General features: G+C 37.4%; 1 protein-coding gene across 11 annotated transcripts in view; it reads right to left on the minus strand.

Moving 5' to 3' along the window:
• Window positions 1-19102, minus strand: part of arhgef12a (Rho guanine nucleotide exchange factor (GEF) 12a) — a 70505-nt gene that overhangs the window by 25337 nt on the left and 26066 nt on the right. For 5 of the 11 annotated variants that reach the window (XR_014534831.1, XM_083549378.1, XM_083549382.1 and 2 more), the window contains 18 exons: window positions 18310-18408; window positions 17439-17488; window positions 15599-15656; window positions 12245-12408; window positions 12022-12099; window positions 11535-11615; window positions 8200-8280; window positions 7973-8101; window positions 7779-7877; window positions 7571-7681; window positions 6951-7049; window positions 5302-5344; window positions 4846-4951; window positions 1599-1736; window positions 1482-1514; window positions 948-1062; window positions 740-857; window positions 406-615 (listed from right to left, as the gene is read on the minus strand). Coding sequence is in view for 10 of the 11 variants with exons in the window: in XM_083549378.1 (XP_083405504.1) it covers window positions 406-615; window positions 740-857; window positions 948-1062; window positions 1482-1514; window positions 1599-1736; window positions 4846-4951; window positions 5302-5344; window positions 6951-7049; window positions 7571-7681; window positions 7779-7877; window positions 7973-8101; window positions 8200-8280; window positions 11535-11615; window positions 12022-12099; window positions 12245-12408; window positions 15599-15656; window positions 17439-17488; window positions 18310-18408 (1812 nt within the window). In the remaining variant the exon portion in view is untranslated. The remainder of the gene's footprint in view (window positions 1-405; window positions 616-739; window positions 858-947; window positions 1063-1481; window positions 1515-1598; window positions 1737-4845; window positions 4952-5301; window positions 5345-6950; window positions 7050-7570; window positions 7682-7778; window positions 7878-7972; window positions 8102-8199; window positions 8281-11534; window positions 11616-12021; window positions 12100-12244; window positions 12409-15598; window positions 15657-17438; window positions 17489-18309; window positions 18409-19102) is intronic. The other 6 variants (XM_083549377.1, XM_083549380.1, XM_083549375.1 and 3 more) reach the window with 4 other exon arrangements.

A 19102-nucleotide genomic window follows, 5' to 3' on the forward strand; every position in this document is an offset into this window, starting at 1 on the left:
TGCAGCCAAGATCAGTGATGCACTGTATGTACGTATATGATCAGTGTTTAGTGATACATAGACAGGATATGGCTTTTAAGTTGGAAATCATGGCATGGGTTGGATGAATTCTCCTCAGACGAGACATGAGATTTAATATTACGATTAAAATCATCCACTTGGATAGGTGGTCTTCCTGGTACCCTTGGTATATGAATACGGGGCAACACAGAACCCAAACCTTCATATATTAGGCAACTGTAATAAAGCAGTAGTTGCACATTTTCTACTTTTTTTTTTTACATTTAATTATTATTTATTAATTTTACCAGGAGTGCCAATACTTCTGAAGATGTCCGTAACTTTAATATCGATCTTAAAACAAGCTGGTGTGAGTGAAATTCTTTGCAGTGTTTAGATACTCACCGCTGTCTATGTCCCTCAAGGCTGGATCTGAGACAGGGCTGTAGGAGGGAATGCTGTTGTTGACTGTTGAGTTTTGAATGAGGTCAGGGCCCTCGCTCGACTGGCTACCCCGTAAACGTCCACCATCTACCACCTCACACTTCCCCATTGCTGGCTGTGACATCTGCTTCAGTGGCTTAGGCTTGTTTCCTTCCACAGCACGACCTCCTGCTTACAAACAAGCACAATGTAGAAGCAGAATCATTTATTTCGAACTGTCTCAAGTAGTTAACCTAAAGAATTTATCAACCAAACAATTAGAGAAAGTTAAAAAGGACTTAGCGATCAATATTACCAGGTGTTGTTTCAATGCGGCTTGGCCGGCGCTGAGGCCCTAGGATATTAAAACGAGGCTTCTTCACCTTTTCTTCTCCTTCTTTCTCCAGCTTGCTGCTTTTCTGCAAATATCCAGATAAAAAAAAAAAACCTTTGTTGAGTGCCTCGAAAGCAAAGGCAGGCACAAAATGCAATTCTGGATGTAAGAGTGGAAGAAAGTTACCTACCTTGATCTTGGGCAGGAAATTTATGCGTACACGTTTAGATTCTAGGTTGCGGTGCTCTTTGACTCTCACACCCAGATGCTTCATGTAGATGTAGATCACATACTGTATAGTGGTACTGCAGAGATAAGAACTATTATGAGCTATTTACACATACAGAACTTTGCAAATTTGAAAATGTCATTGCCAATGTGGAGTCTTTTCGTTTCGTATACCATATGCTAGCTTCAATCTTGTTAAGCATGGCCACAATGTTCTGCTCCATGAAGTTCTTGTCTTACTGTACCATATGTCCCTAGTGCACTCTCCATTACGCTTTCTAACTAAATCGCGGCTGCTAGAGCCAGATGGCATCTCACATATGTTTCCCTCTGTGTCAGTGCTCTGTGCTTTCATCCATTATGTAAGTCAACAGTTATGACTTAAGATCCTAATTCAAAGGTCTTGCATTTACATGCACAGATGGCCAACAGGCTTATTATAACACGTCTTGTCTTTAAATGTTTCCGCAAGGTGGACATGAAAGGTTTTCCTCACCACTTTTCTTCTTCTGCAGCTAGTGAGGACAACCTGTTGCACAAAACAGACGGGTTAAGAGAAAAAGCAGTCTTGAGTAGGATGTTTAGCCTGAATAGTATTATAATTAACTCTTACAGAATGTCGTCTATTTTGGTCAGGATGTTCTCAGCACAGGATCTCTCCCTCTCCAGAGCAGAGGCGTCTTTTAGCTGCTCTGTGTCCAGATGAGCTAGCTCTTCCTCAGCTAAGGTTAGTCCCATACTGTGCTTATGTCTGCATAAACACACAGACACATTTTAAGTTATTAAAGTACAATGTAACTAGGGTTGCAAAGGTGGGGAACATTTCCAGAAACTTTCAATGGAAACTTCATCTGGGAAATTTTGGGGATATTTCAAGTGCGAAACTTAGCAGGAATGTATGAGAATTTACAGAGATTTGTGAGAATAATTTTTTTTTTTTTTTTGATAAAATTTATATAAACTGTATCATATACAAACAAATATAAAATTGTGTAAGCTGACATGCATGCAAACTAATAAGATTTTAAAAAATGTTGACTGATTTAATTGTTAGTATAATTTCTGTTGCACAATAGCTTACACACAGCACAAGGAAGTTTTCGAAATAAATGTATGCAATATTCATGTAATTCACGTGAACATTTACCAAGATGGACAATAATTTTTACAATATTTTGTGTGCAGGATTACAGAAATGATGTGTGTTATGTTTTGGAGGAATGCACAGTGCATGTACAGGGTGTGGTCTTAATATCCATGCAGTTATAGGCTATAGGCAATTTTAACCTGCAACTAACCTGCAATTTTGTAATACAATGGAACCCACTTATCTCGCCCTCGGTTACCTCGACAACCCTATTAAGTCGACGTTTTTGAAGTGGAACCGCCAAATTCTCACTTTTTCCAAGCATTTTTTAATCGGTTATGTCGACTTTTTTTATGTCGCCGAACCCTAATATCTCGAGCACAAGGGGGGGAAAAATTTGCCATTTAACGTCGGTTATCTCGATCGGCACTGTGCAGCCGCAGAAGAACTCCCGAAAGTGGGGAAAAATCAAGTCTTACAGATGCTACAGGTGTTGTATTGTATACTGGTGAATCTCTGCTGTTAGTTACTGCACATATGCCTTTTGTTGTTAAATGTTACGCGATGAACGGGAGGCGAAAGCCGCACTTGGTAGGAGCGCAGCGCGGAACGTGGGATGAGCAGCAAAAGCATAGAATGAAGAACGGCAGGATCGGGGGGGAATCCGCGGTGCACTTTGGGAAGAATAGAGCAGCCGTTGAGAGAGTGCCGGTGGGAAGACACGTACCAGGATACACGAGCGATAACAACGACCGCCGTGAACCAACATATACCAACAATAACGGACGGTGAGAGTGTGAAAGTTTAAATAGGAGCTGGTGATGATGCTGAACGAGCACCATATGTGCGCGATTAAAGCCGGGAGCTTCAAAGAAAGCGGCCGAGAAAACACCTGACACGCTGAAGGGGGCGTGGCAGGTGGATTCCTGACAGTTAACAAACATGTATGTACATTTTTATAGCATGCCTTCATCAAACAAATAGCGGCAATGCTGTTGTGTAAAAAAACCCTCCAAAAACACGTGCATGCACATTCTCATTTATTACCGCACATGTACATAAAGAAATTTCAAGCACGTTAATATATTGGCGCCATATTGATTTTCGTTTATCTCGATGCTTTTTGGCAACCCCCTAGGACATCGACATAACCGGGTTCCACTGTATTATTACAGGCTAACCTGCAATTTTATAAATTCCCAGTTTATTTCCATTAATTCCCATATAATACTGATAATTCCCATGTAAAAGTGTCCTGGAATAAATGCAACACAAAACAACCAGTTAAGGAATTAAAAATTCACATTTCTAATTAATTCCTATTCACATGATTGTGAACTTTTTTGAACTTTTTTTTACTTTATCACATTCTAATAAAAAAATATCTTACAAAGTACACTACATTTTAGAAAAATATGCCATTGCTCACTACTTAAAATTGAATGCACAAGTTGTGTTAAACGATATCCTGTCACGAGACCAAAGCAGTTCTCGCAAGAGTTTGTCTTGCACGGGAACAGGAATGGTTTACCCCATTCACCCAGGTAAGATTAATAACAGTATTATACACTCACTGGTCACTTTATTAAGAACATCTGTACCTTGCTAATTAATGCAATTATACCATGTCAGTCATGTGGTCGCAATGCATTAAATCAGGCGGTTACAGGTCCAACTGTGAAGTTAATCTTCACAGCAAACATCAAAATGAGACTAAAATATGATCTCAGTAAAATTCCATGGTTGATGGTTCATGCAAGAGTATTATTACATCTCTCTGAACAAATTATAAAAACCTTGCCTTTGTTGCCCAGATTATGTGAGCTTAGACTGACTGTAACCTGATGTGGGGATCTGAGATCCTTCTTCTACACTGTTCTAAACAGTGCTTATTTGAGTTGCCATAGTCTTCTTGCCAGCTCAAACAAGTCTGAACTTCAAACTGACCTTACCAACAAGGTCTTTCAGCCCATCAAAGTGTCACTTTCACTGGATTGATCATTTCTGTTTTCATTTACTGGTTTTTATAGATAGATAGATAGATAGATAGATAGATAGATAGATAGATAGATAGATAGATAGATAGATAGATAGATAGATAGATAGATAGATAGATAGATAGATAGATAGATAGATAGATAGATAGATAGATAGATAGATAGAGACAGACAGACAGACAGACAGACAGACAGACAGACAGACAGACAGACAGACAGACAGACAGACAGACAGACAGACAGACAGACAGACAGACAGACAGACAGACAGACAGACAGACCCACACACATATTGCTATTACTATTATTGTTACTTTAAACTTGCAGCTCACAAATATCAAAGTGACATTTAAAACACTCCCTTTTCAAAGTTAGAATTTTTACCAACGAAAGTGAAATATTGAGCTGACCTTCAGTAAAGCTTTTTCTAGAGTCCCGTAAACAGTTCTGTACACTGTTTATTTTAATTATATATGCTAAACACAAATTTGTGTGCTGCCACTGACAGAAAAAAAGATTAACTGCAGTGGAAAATGATATTTGATCATGCCGTTTTAAACTTGATTATTTACCCTGTCGATGTGGTTCACCAAATATCTGCTTATTACATTATTGCATTGACTGGAAGATTATTCAAAGGCACATTCCTAATCAAAATTTCATTAGCCTCAAGAAAAGTCATAAACCTAGTATTCTGTTTATTACATTAAAGAAAACAATACTAAATGTCTACATTTCCAAGCTGAGCACAATAATATAATAAGAAACAGACTCACCTGAAGTCCTCTAGAATTCTGTTCACTTCAGGGAGAAGTGTGTATTGCATTGTCTGGACATATTGTCTGTGCAAGTCCTCAGGAATCAGCTCTGGCCTCCGTCGCTCTAGAAACACCACAGATGCAACACTCTGTCATTTGCAGAAAATAAACACAGTCTTTTGCTGATTTATGAGCACGCCCTAGGTATTCACACAACGGTTTACTCCTCCTATAACTCCATCACACACGTCTGAGAAATTATTATTTCTATTTGTGGTTTAATTAGGCCTCGATCTCAGCACATCTGAATGCATAACACAAGCTGTCCGGTGGGAAATAATTGTTCGGCAGAAAAAAACGCTTGAAGAACAAATAGCACAACTTGAAAACAGTTCATTATAATCTATGCATGCATTTTTCAAAATTATTCTGCATCTATTAAAATAAAACATTGAAATTTCTACAAAAACTTACCAAGTTCGGAAGAGATTGATTCAGGCACAATTACTTTTAAGTTCTGTTGAATAAAAAAAGAGATTGTGTTAAATTATAAGCATTGTCATTTTATCAGAATGGGAAGAACATGCAGGCACAAGAACATTACACATTATACAAACAAGCTCAACAAAACCACCATTGCAAAAATCTTTATTACAAGTCGAATTCCATATAAAGATCGGAAGCTTCAGAAAGTAATGATTTGCATTATTCGATTTTGATTCAAAATAGAATATGGACAAAACATCAAAAGTTAAAACTGGGAAAAAAATTTACCATTTTAAAGAAAAACATTAAGGTCATTTTAATTTTGATTGCTGTAACATATCAAAGAAATTGGGACACGGGTAACAAAAGGCTGGACGAGTAAGTGTTACTAAAAAGAAACATTTTGCAACTAATTTGAGGCAAAATCTCTTAGAAATTAGTAAGAATGGGCAGAGCTTCACCAATCTGCATCAAAAAAATTGTGGAACAATTTCAGAATTATGTTCCTCAACATAAAACTATGACTTTAAATATCTTATCATCTACTGTACATAATCATAACAAAAGATTCAAAGAAGCTAGAGAAATCTCTATGCTCAAGGGACAGGGGCAAATATCAATATTGGATGCCCATGACCTTCGGGCCCTCCAGTTGCACTGCAGTTAAAAACAGATACGTTTCTGTGATACAATTCACTGATTGGGTTGCATCTCCAAAAATCATTGTCAGTGAACACAGTTCACCCTGCCATCTACAAATTCAGGTTAAATCTCTAGCATGCAAAGAAGACGCCATATGTGAACATGATCCCAAAAGGCAGCCATCTTCTCTGAAACAAACTATGTACACTGTGTCCTAAAGACTAAAGAGAAAAGGGATCATCTGTTTTTTTTTGTTAGTGCTCATTTCAAAAGCCTGCATCTCTGATGGTTGGAGGTGCACATTAGTGCCCATGGGCCGCTTGCACATCTGGAAAGACACCATAAATATTATGAGATATATACAGGTTTTAGAGCAACATATGCTTCTATCCACATGTCTTTCTCAGGGAAGGCCTTGCATATTTTTGCAGGACAATGATAAATCCACATACTGCATATATTACAACAGCATAGCTTAATAGTCCGGTTGCTGAACTGGCCTGCCTGCAGTCAACACCAATTCAAAATATCTAGCAAATGCTCTCCTCAGTTCCCAGACTGATATTTAACGAAGAGGAATGCTACACAGTGGTAAACGTTGCCCTGTCCCAGATTTTTTACATGTTGTGGTCATCAAATGCAAAACCCATCAGATCTTGGTACATTTCCTCAGTTTCAACATTTGATGTTTTCTACAATCTATTGTGAATAAAATATGGGTTTATGAGGTTTGCAAAACTTTTCATACTGTTATGTACATTTTACATAGTGTCCCAACTTTTTTAGAATTGGGGTTGGAATAATCATTTGTGAAAAAACAATGTATTATGTGATATATCACTGATTATAGAACGCCGGAGAAGGGCCGAAGTATAGACCAAATCCCAAGACATAAGGATTAAGAAAGAGGTCTAGGTCCTGCTCAGATGTGCCATGTTTAGCTTAGACAGCATGGATTGACTAAGAACATGAGTATGGAAGCGAATTTTACTCACGGCCCCTTTGTCAATGAAAAAAGTGAAGAAGTCCATGAAGATGCGCCTGGTTTCTTTGGAGTTGGTCAGCTTGTAAAGGTCAGCATAAAGGTAACAAAGCTGTACAGGGAATACGAGACATGGAAAACAAGTGTGTACAATTATGAGGGGCCTATAGGCCTAATAAGATGGCTAATTTAGCATATACATTATAAGATCAAGGATATAAGCTATCTATCAATCTATCAGTGAGGGAAGATATAAAAAAGCAAGGAGGAAGACCAAGAAATGGACAGATAAGTGCAAGATTGAGACATACCCCTGAGATTTCAGGATTATTCCTAGGCTAGATCTATTCCACTATCTAAGTATGGATACATTAACAGCATTTTTAAACTGGGCAGGTTTTTTTTTACTATATGCTTTCAGTATTTGCCAATTTTTATATCAAAATTGGATTACTATATCATGTAAAAATGTTATTATATTAGTAACATAAAAAATATTACCAGGAGACATGTATAAAGACCAGCATGGTGTAATATTGATTGATGCAAAGCAGAGTAGCCTGGCTTATACTACAGAATGACAATAGTCTAACATTACAAAAACAAAGAAAACAATTGTAATATGGTAAATACCACTGGAGCAGGGTCGAACTGGGACACCACGTAGTGCAGGAAAGCTGCAAGATTGGCTGGCCGACTCTTTAGCAGCTCCAAACTCTGGAACCAGTTATACTGCACATTCACCTACCAGATACACAGGCAAAGAAGCCGGGGTGAGGAACAACATTTAAAAATAATCTGAACAGAGATTGCAAGATGAGAACAGAGAGCTGAATGGTACCTGCTCATGTTCTGAGTCAAAGTAGTCATCCTCAGCGCCAATGATTGGAGAGGCAAGATGAGAGGAAGCACTTTTCACACCAGAATGGAGGTGCGAGTCCTGCACAGGACAGGTTAGAAAAATCACAGGAAGTTAATCACTGTGTGAATGTTAATCTCTTTAATCACTTGATTAGAGGCCAAGTTTTCTTTCACCATGTCAGAGGTGTCTGCAATAGCAGGTGAAGGGCTTGAGTTGAGGCTGTCTTCTTGTGTGCTCTTTGGACTGTTCGAGTCTTTCTGGCCAATAGACTTTGGAGAAGCTGTGTGGCGGCGGTGCAGCGCCTGTCAGGCAGCAAATTTGTTTACGTGTATCACAAGCCAGGAAGATCACATATAATTCCATTTTCTATTCAAGATCATTATCCCAAAAGTGCACTTACAGGGCTCCACCAGCCATCTGAACTGGCCTGGTCCACATCCACCACACCGCCACCCTCACCGTCTCCAGAAGGGAGGATATTCTGTAAAAACAACAAAACATTGACATTGTTTGTGTAGGCAGGAGTAGAATTTTAAAAAATGGAACAAATCAGAGTTCTCCAGGTATGAGGTATGGTGCTACTCTCTCAACGCATGTACAGTAATGAAGGTTAAAACCAATTCATGTGTTTTTGTTTTACAGAAATAATAATAATAATAAAAAAAAAAAATATATATATATATATATATATATATATATATATATATATATATATATATATATATATATATATATATATATATATATATATATTTATTTATTTATTTTTATATCTAACTGTATTTAAAAAAGCTTTAGCTATATATTGGGAATATGTGATTGCAAGTGTTTCTTGTTGCCCAGGTATGCCCTGTTAGATTCACCAGTTAAACAATATATACAGTCAATACAACAATACAATTTGTCAAGTTGTCCTAAAAAAGAAAGAACCTACAGGTGTACTAACATCCATACATCTGCAGGTTGGCCAAATAAAAAAAACAACAGCAATTGAGAAAAATTTTTTTTTTAAAACAGATAGATAGAGACCATAATACAAGACTCAAAGCACTTATCAGCACTAAAAATCAGAAGCCCATATTGCAATTCGCTAAGAAATACAGAGAGCCCGAAAAGTTTACCTCTACTAAAATGATTTAAAAAAAAAGTCAAGTCAAGTTTATTTCTATAGCGCTTTTCACAACAGACATTGTCTCAAAGCAGCTTTACAGAAATCAACAGTCAAGGTGAATGGTGTGTATTTATCCCTGATGAGCAGACATGGCGACTGTGGCAAGGAAAAACTCCCTTAGATGTTATGAGGAAGAAACCTTGAGAGGAACCAGACTCAAAAGGGGAACCCATCCTCATTTGGGTGACATCAAGAGTTTAATCATAAATCTTTCAACAATACAGAACAATGGAGAGTGAGAACTAACATGAGCACTGGAGTATAAGATTATAAGTAAATGTTCTTTCTACAGTCTTTGGTATAAAAGTGTGGAGAAAAAAGGATCTGCTCATGAGTCAAAATATATTTGCTCTTTAGTCAAGCTTGCTATAGCTACTGAAATGGGCTTACTATTCTTTCTGTCACTAGACTTTAACCCAATCAAGCATTTGTCTGCATTTCAGTTTATAGAGAGCAGCATGATGGTAGACCCCCACCACACAAAACAGACAACAAATGAAAGTAGTTTAGTTAATGTATAAAAGAGTACATTGCACATCCACACACTTTCTTCCAAGAGTGCTCTGTGATGCAGCAGTTTGCATAGTTGCAGTTGGTGGCTTCATATGTTTTAGAGGAAGTATAAGGGAGAGCTATATATTTAATTCTGAGAATCAGGTTTGCTTAAAATTGTGATGTGCTTAGATTTGCTATTACAAAGATTTGAGTCATTACAAAAATAAAATAAAAATAACCAACGGTTAACACACAAAATAATTACAATGTTTACTCACAAATCATTTATCATTTAGTTTATGAAACAGCAAATTAAATCCAATGTTCAACCTAGAAATGTAAAAAGTAAACAGATCAAATGTGCAGTTTTAAAGAAATCTATTTAATATAATAGACATTCTTATACAATGTGATGTTGATTATGCAGTGACAATAATGTAATAATAATAGTGAAACAAATGTGACAAACAAAAGTGATGCCGGTTCCAACTGCTATTTGTCCGCTACGCTTGATGAGCATGTGTGATTGCTGACCCTGCGATTGTACATGTCCTGAAGAGATGGCAGATTACAGCTAATGATCCATTATGTTGTCTTGATTATGCACTTATTGCTGTGAATTTAATTTACAGTGATTGATGAGAAGAGGGTGGACTCAATGATTGGCATGTCGAACTGGGTCTGTAAAATGTGTTCAAAGAACTGCCTCAGATAAAACATTCTCAACTAGGTTCCTGTCAGGGTAGCAGGAAAAGATCAGGAAACTAAACTTTCCAGCAGCCCCTGCGTCTCACATCACCACACACACCTTTCCACAGTGAAGAACCCAAAGCCATGTTTTAAGGGGCAATGTGGAGGAATTGACAGACAACGTGAAAAATAAAAAAGGAAGATAGGAAAAGCAAAATCTAGTGTTAAGTCTACTTAATTCGCAGTTCCTTAATTTGTTATACCAACTGAAGAGACCACAATCTTGCCTATTGGATTTAAATGGGCTTAAAGGACCGGAGCTAATAGATTCACAGATTCACCAGTACCAGCTTCACAAGTCTAACATATTTTCTTCTTTAGCATCCACTGAGAGGAAATTTGATCTTCAGTCCCTCGTCTTCTTTCTGCTGCTCCCGCTGAGTCGCCATCTCCATTTCCACCATACCCAAATAAATCAACTCTTAAGTCAAGCTACTGTTATTGGCAGGTCATGGAGAGGGTCCGTCACATGGTTGTGATTCCACTACGGCAGCAATCGGTCAGCAGTGGTTTTGAGACTGGATGAATCCTCTGATACTTCAGAATGTATATAGACATTTTCCTGGAGGTCCAGTAATTGGTGAATAGAAGAGTAAAGAGTTGAAATGCTTCTGTAATGATGTTGTATTATCCTTGGTCATAATAAATCTGTGATCCAATGACAGATAGTGTGAGGTTGGTGCTATGCAGGCCCCAGTTTCTACCTGCATGTAGTTTTCTCCTCTGAAACTGCTAGATGGTTCTTAAGTTCTTAAGAAAACATTTAATAAAGCATTTGTAATAAAAGAAAAGGTCCATGTTTCCACCATTAAACACAAGCAGTAACGTTATGCCAAAAAAAGCCACAGGGAACGTGGTCTAGAAGCAAGACAACGCAAATCGCTTTCTTTGATGTCAAATATATTATATTCAAAAATGGAAAAAAAGAATAGTGTGTGTGTGTGTGTGTGTGTGTGTGTGTGTGCTTATATATATATATATATATATATATATATATATAAAAGCACACACACACACACACACACACACACACACACACACACACACATATATATACACACGTACATACGCACGCACACGCGCGGACAATTTGATACTCATTGATCCAGTATGTTCTACACAAACCCACAACATGCTATATCAAGGTATCAAAGTGCATGTGCAAAACATACAATACATTTCAATGTAATTGCATTGGATATTAAGTGCTGGACAGCAGCTTTAACTTTAACCCTACATTTGTATTTTACTTTTAGCTGTTTGAATAAAAGTGTCTGATGTACAATGTTTAAGTGTAGTAACTGTGGAAAATGAAGTACCTCTGTAGCTCTCTGTGTGTTTCTTTTGGCTTCCTGGACGTCCCTCAATAGCTGGAGGGTGGGACTCTTGACATACTCTTCCTTCATATCATACAGGCCCGGAAAAAAATATAGCGCAAAGTCAGTGACAAACTTCAAAAGGAAAAAAAACAAAAAACAAGCACCCCTTCAGAATACTTCCAAAAGTTCAGCAAATAAACTCCAGACTGCATAAAACCTAAATGTCACCCAAGAGCATGTGTGCCTCGTACTGTTGCAGCTGTCAGTTTGCCCACAACAGGAAAAGCATCATTCTTATCAGCCAAGGTCATATTTTAAACATTGTGGTTACAGCACCAATTTAACAGACCCTGAGTGTGAGAGCGAATGAGGAAATAGACATAGTAGTGCAATAGTGTAATATTAATTGCAAAGTGATTGACATAACTTTACAGATAAAAAGGTCTATTAAACCGTATCCGAGAATAATGGACAGGAATAGTCTAACCTGCACCTCCTGTCTTTCTTTAACCTGCTTTTTCTCCAAGTTGTCCAGTTTTATGCTGTGCAGGACACTGTTCTCTTCCTTTATGGTCCAGGATAAGGCATGGGATATGTAAGGTGATGGTGAAGAACAGACATGAAAAAAAAAAAGAAAGAAAGAAATATATCATATTGGATAAAAGTTAGTTAGCTAGTAGTATCTAATAGTGATAGTTGTGTTTTGTTACCTTGTAGTCCCATTTGCTCCGGATGCGTCTTGGCGAACATGTAAAAGAGTCTGGGGATGCCCCGTTATCCTCTAGAGACTCTAGGTTCAGATTAACCTCTGAAAGAGGGATCTGGGGTAACCCAGGTGGACGGCCCAACACAGTAAGGGCTACATAGGACCCAGCTAAAGGGAATGAATCAATATGATAAGTACAAGTGGATTGCATACTAAAAATGCTAACGTCTATAGTTGAAATTGTAGCAAACAACAAAATATAGGAATGCATTTGGAATATAGGTTGCATCTTAAATCTATGCTTTTCTGTTAATCAGCTAATGTAGCAGTCAAACCAAAATTACTGAGAGGGCAAAGATGTAGGGTGTCAAAGAGGTGAATTTGCTTTTAATAGTGATTACTTTCACAATACGCCACATTTAGCTGCAGGGGATATACAATTTGTTCACACCATTACGGAAAACTGCAATTTTTCTGAGGTAAAGACAGATTAAATCACTCCAGAAAAGTAGGCAGTAGGAATAATTCCTGGAATTATAAATAAACACCATGAATATGGTTGAAATGCACTTGCTTTCAACCCCAAAAATGTTGCATTGTACCAAGCATTATATTAAAGCCGCCATGGTTCTTCTCATTTATAATTTTAGAACATTTAAAATTAAATTACGATTACTAAAATGCAGCTTTAAGATAAGATAAAGATATACCGTTATTCGTCCCACAGTGTGGAAAATTCAAAGTTCTAGTTCGGTGAAACTCATTTTACAATGAGAAAAGATTTCTAATTTAGTCTGAATAGCCTAATACAGCAATTCAGTGACCTCTAGTGAAAAAAAATGAAGCTTGTCCATATTTTTCCCAAGTTAGTTTTTCCCAAATGGCATTTTTCACTTTTTCCTCTCTTCTTATATATGGCACAATTGCCAAATCAAATATCACCACAGGCCAACTGTGGCCTAAGTGCTAAGTTTGGCAATCGCTGACGTACATGCGTACAGAAAATGACTCGCATTTCCACATCTTCGGCTATTAATGCTACGCATCTGCATGGTTGCAATGGCACATTGTGTTCACCAATGACTAAACAAACTACCGGCTGTAGTATTATCTTAAATCACAAACTTGTGTAATGTTATACACAAGCATAAAGCACCGAATGTTTATGCCTTTAAACTTATCAAAATATTTGCATACCAGTGTTCTGGATTTCTAGGAAAAGAAACACTTGGAATGTGAGGGTAGATTTTGTGATTTGATGTACAAGGTATCATTTGCATTTCCTCTGCTTCAATGCACATACAGTCAGTGTGTTAAAAATAAACCAATGTGCACATCCCTCCCTTCTAACACTTTGTAGTAGCACCCTTTAAATTACACTAGTGCCTTTTTGAATACACCTCTCTTACTATTGACTTACTTTGTCCTTTTTTTTGCCACAAGGCATTTTCATAGCCTTTTTTATGTTATTCCATGAGATTTCTATTGGCTTGAAAGCTGATGTCTCATTAGGATGTTCCTAGACTTTGATCTCCCATTCTCTGAAGACTTTCATGGTTTGGCTTGAATGTTTGCTTAGCTTTGAAAGATAGCCAGCAAGTTAATGTGCCAACATAACATGATATTTGGAGCTAGTCATTATCTGATCTATTTTTAACAGAGCTACTTTCCTAGTTAAAATAAACACATACAGTGCACCCGGAAAATATTCACATAGCTTCAGTGTTTCTTTATTTTGTTACGTTACAGCCTTATTACAAAATAGATTAAATTCATTATTTTCCTCAAAATTCTACAAACAATACCCCATAATGACAATGTGAAAGTAGTATGTTTAAAATCTTAAATGTATTACAAATAAAAAAACAAAAAAATCACATTCACAGCTCAGTAGTTTATTGAAGCATCTTTGGCACTTTGCACACCTATTATTGGGCAGTTTCTCCCACTCTTCTTTGCAGAATCTTTCAAGCTCCATCAGGTTGGATATGGCGCATCGGTGCAAAGCCATTTTCAGATCTATCCAGAGATGTTAATTCGGGTTCAAGTCTGAGTTCTGGCTGGGCCACTCAAGGACATTTAAAGAGTCGTCCCATAGCCATCTTGGCTGTGTGCTTAGGGTCATTGTCCTGTTGGAAGATGAACCGTCGCCCCAGTCTGAGGTCCAATGCACTCTAGAAAAGGTTTTCATCAAGGATGTGTCTGTACTTTGCTGCATTCATCTTCCCCCCCCCCTAGATCCTGACTAGTCTTCCAGTTCCTGCAAATAAAAACATCCCCACAGAACAATGCTGCCACCACCATGCTTCACTGTAGGGAAGGTATTGGCCAGGTGATGAGCGGTGCCTGGTTTCCTCCAGACATGACTCCAGACATGATCTGAGAGTCCTTCAGGTGCCTTTTGGCAAACTCTAGGTCACAGGTCACTGTGATGTGCCGTTTACTGAGTGGCGTCTGTCTGGCCACTCTACCACACAGGCCTGATTGGTGGAGTGCTACAGAGAGGGTGCATCTTCTGGAAAGTTCTCCTCTAGAAAACCCTTTGGGACCTTATATAGACAGGTGTGTGCCTTTCCTAATCATGTCCAATTACCAGAATTCACCCCAGGTGGACTCTACTCAAGTTGTAGAAACATCTCAAGTATGATCAGTGGAAACAGGATACACCTGAGCATTTTTTTTTTTATTTCTATAAATTTGCAAACATTTCAAACACGATTTCATGTTGTTATTATGGGGTATTAAGTGTAAAATTGTAATGAATTTAATCCATTTTGGAATAAAACTGTGACATAACAAAATGTGGTAAAAGTGAAGCGCTGTGAATATTTTCCGAATGCTCTGAATGCACAACACCATCACCATGCTTCATAGTAGGTATGACATTCTTTGGTGTGTGCACACAATGATGCAGTTTTTAATGCAATTTATTTCCTAAGAATTATCTATTTTTATGATTTATTGTCAAAGTTGATAAATCATCAGATATTTAACATGGCTTACCAGAAAAAAAAAAATGGAAGAAACCTTGCAACTTCACTAAGGTATGCAGACTTACAGTGGCTGTAGATGAACTATGACCTGTGCTTTATTCTTGTAAGCCAATGGAAAACAAGGTGGCACTGCTCTCACGAATCTGAAAAACTAAAAGGAACTAGAAAAACTAGAGGAAGTGCTCGTTATTGTTTAGGAGCCACACCAGACATTTGCCGTGATGTTTATTCACTTTTACTTGTTTTACTTGTCGTCATGTCTACAGACACGTTTTGCAGTTGGGATTATGCATTATAGTCTTCTGGGACGCGTGAGATTATATTAAACATTTTGTAAACATTTAAAATCACATTTTTAAACTTACATTTGATCAGCTTCACCACTTCACCATGGTTTGATTGTGTCACCAAGGTGCCATTAACCTAAAAAAACAAAAAAAAAGGACAAGACACATGTTCAACTAATATAAATGTATAAAACTTTAAGCATATTGCTGTGAGCTACATTTTCATTTTTTAAAAATTCAAATATACCTTTGACCTTGCTGAAGACATATTTTTATATTTGTAATACCTTTAATTGCCTGTTGATAATCTAATGTACTGAAAAATGTGTAGGCATTACACCAGCTGTTACTTTAAACAAATTTAATGCAAAAAAGAAAAAGGGTAGCTCAGTGATTAAGATGCTGGGCTTCTGATCAGAAGGTCATTTGGGGTCCTTGAGCGAGGCCCTTAACCCCTGAACTGCTCAGTTGTATGAAATGTGATCATTATAAGTCACTCTGGATAAGGACGTCTGCCAGATGCCATAAATGTAGAAGTAAATCCTTAAACGTAATTCATCCTTCAGAGCTTGTGCTTGTAATACACAATTGTAGCCAGCAGGTGGCAGAGTGTACATAGAATTTCATGTAGTGATGAAATTACAGTGGTGATCTTGGCACACTCTTGACCTGCTTATTTTGTTCTCTCATGGCTCATACATATGATCCAACAAATCAGAAGGCCATTTTTGAGTCAACATGGGTGTGTGAGAGCAGGAAAAACATTCGAAGACGTTGGTACTCGAAGGAAATATGTAGAAACTACTGATCAAGGGAAATATGTGTACTTCTTTGACTGACACACCAAGGCTGAATGTTACACTCGACTTTAACCCTTTTATGCATGGCGTCCACAACAGTGGCCAGATATGTTACTCCCTCAAAATAAAAATATATTGGAAAATTATAAAAGTGATTTTTCACTTGTTTGAAAATGTACATAAAAAAAAAAAAAAATGATTACTTTGTGATTTAATAATTCATGCATGAAACAATTATGCAAATATGGGCAAGATGAAATTGGATAATGTTAAAATATTACCACACCATAACATATTGATCTTTTAACTGCCACACATCTTTGTGTGATACAAATGCAGGTCAAAACACTAGGCTTGTAGTTCCAGTTTTCTTTATTCTCATACTTTCATTGAGCTTAATTTGAAGTCTAGTGTGGCACCTTTTATGGTCAGTGATCTCAATGTAATGGCCCATGTAATCATTTTTGGAGGACGATCAATCCATTGGCTTTGCTGATTAATCGGCACAAATAATTAATTGTTGGCACTATTAATCCAAAATCCATATTGATAGTTTTTCCGGGTTGCGTTATATAGTATGAAAGCGGCCTCTGGAAGCGCAGCATTGACGCCACGTTCTGTTTATTTAAAGTGTCATAGTTTCAGTTTGGATGCATGTCTTTTTTCCCCCCTCAATATTTATGAATGTGCTAAATGAAATATTATATATATATATATATATATATATACACTTAAAATATTAATTATTATAATCAATATATTCATATTTATTTCATTATTTCAAATCACATTTTCTCTGTTGAGTAATTTATTTTTTTGTAATAAAGGCCAGTACTATTTTATATGAAGTGCTTTATTTTTATTCAGTATCGTTTGATTGAACGGTTTCCGGCAAGTACGATAAAACCTAGATATCAGTATCGATCGACCTCTAATTATTTTTATTTACACATATATAAAAATACATTTATGAATCATAGAAATCATGTATGAATAAAAAAGAGATTCCATTAAGGTAATACACTGTATATCAATGTTATTAGCTATTAATCAGGATTATGCCACCCAAAAGTATGCAGGTATTAAACAGCCACTCTGGATGCTGACTGCAAACTCACCTTAATGATCCTGTCCCCATTCTGAACCCCTGCACGCATAGCAGCTCCATCTAAAAAAAAATAAAAAATAAGAAAAAGGTCAAAGGTCAAATTTTATGATAGAGTCAAAGTTATTTAACCATATTTAACAGATTCTTCATTCGGAAAATTTGCTTTTATGAATTTCTGATTGTGCAAAAATAACCTGCAGTGAAAAAAATGGAAAGGGCACAGCTATAATCTATTTCTCACAGCAAGTTAAGAGCATACGTGGCTCAAGGCTCCACCCTGAAAAGGCTGCTAATTATGGGATAAGTCTGAGAACAATATTGCAGGGAGGCTGCATCAGAGTGTGTCATTAAAGACACACACACACACACACACACACACACACACACACACACACACACACACACACACACACACACACACAAACACAAACACATTCCTCAGATGACCTCCGAGAAACATTCGTTATGTCAAATGCAAATCTTAGTAGAACAACACCTGCGTCATAACATGAAACAGAATATGAAATGAACACGTGATTGTGATGATTTATCCCAGTGCTCCATGTAACTTGTTGCATAAAGTGTAAAATGCGTTTGGTAAATGAATGAATGAATGAATAAATAAAGAAATAACACTGGCTGCACAGACAGGGATCACTATCACTTTTTTACCCTGCACTAGGCTTCCTCTTATTTCCTTTAATTGGTAGTGTTCACAACATACCAGGCTTCTCTGCTGACCTGCTGCCAAGCCACATCAGTCTCCATCCTAAGAGAAAGAATGAGAGAGAGAGAGAGAGAGAGAGAGAGAGAGAGAGAGAGAGAGAGGGAGAGAGAGAGAGAGAGAGAGAGAGACTGAGAAAGAAATAAAATCCACGTACCCTCCTTGACGAGTTGCACAAACACAGGGTTGTCTCCGCTCACTGTCAGTCCAAAACCGTTCTCATCTTTCTGAATGATCACACATCTCTGAACCAGGCCTGAGAGGAACATAAGAAAGAATATGCTAAGTACATGCAAGACAAAGTTTGCCGGGAGTCAGTCCAGATGGTAATGAAATATCCTTGTGGTAAAACTGATGAGAGGGGACGTATACTTCATAGTGAAAAAGATACGTGGCATGACACAGAATCCCGCTAAGCTCTAATGTGGCTGAAAAATTAGATTTGGGCCAAAAATGGGTTTTTCTGCCTGTAATGTCAAATTTAATAAAAACCAATATCTTTTTTCAGTAACTGGTTTATCCTAGTGTAGGAACACTGAAGCGGCTGGAGGCGTGAATATGCCTTTGATGAAATGCCAGTGTATCAGAGGGCATCATTGACAAACCATTTTTACACCCTCAATAACACTTAGAGGCAATTCCAAAAAGCCAATACACCTACTGCTATGTGTTTTAATCATTGTGAGAAAAACCCAGAGAACCCAGGGAACCTAGAGGAACCATAGACTGACATAGGAAGAACCTTCAAAACTGCTAAATCGAACCAAAATAAGGAGCTGTAAAGTGGAAAAGTGCTTCACATACGATCATGTCTTACATATATTTAATCAACATAACGTGTACATGTTTGGATTAATTACTTGCCTTGGCTGTGGGCCTGCAGAAAAACCTAAATTCAGTAAAGTGTGCACTAATAAATTAGACATAAGCCTAATCAAATATATTTCTAT

This window comes from Silurus aristotelis (assembly GCF_946808225.1).
Source record: "Silurus aristotelis genome assembly, chromosome: 8".
NCBI lineage: Eukaryota > Metazoa > Chordata > Actinopteri > Siluriformes > Siluridae > Silurus > Silurus aristotelis.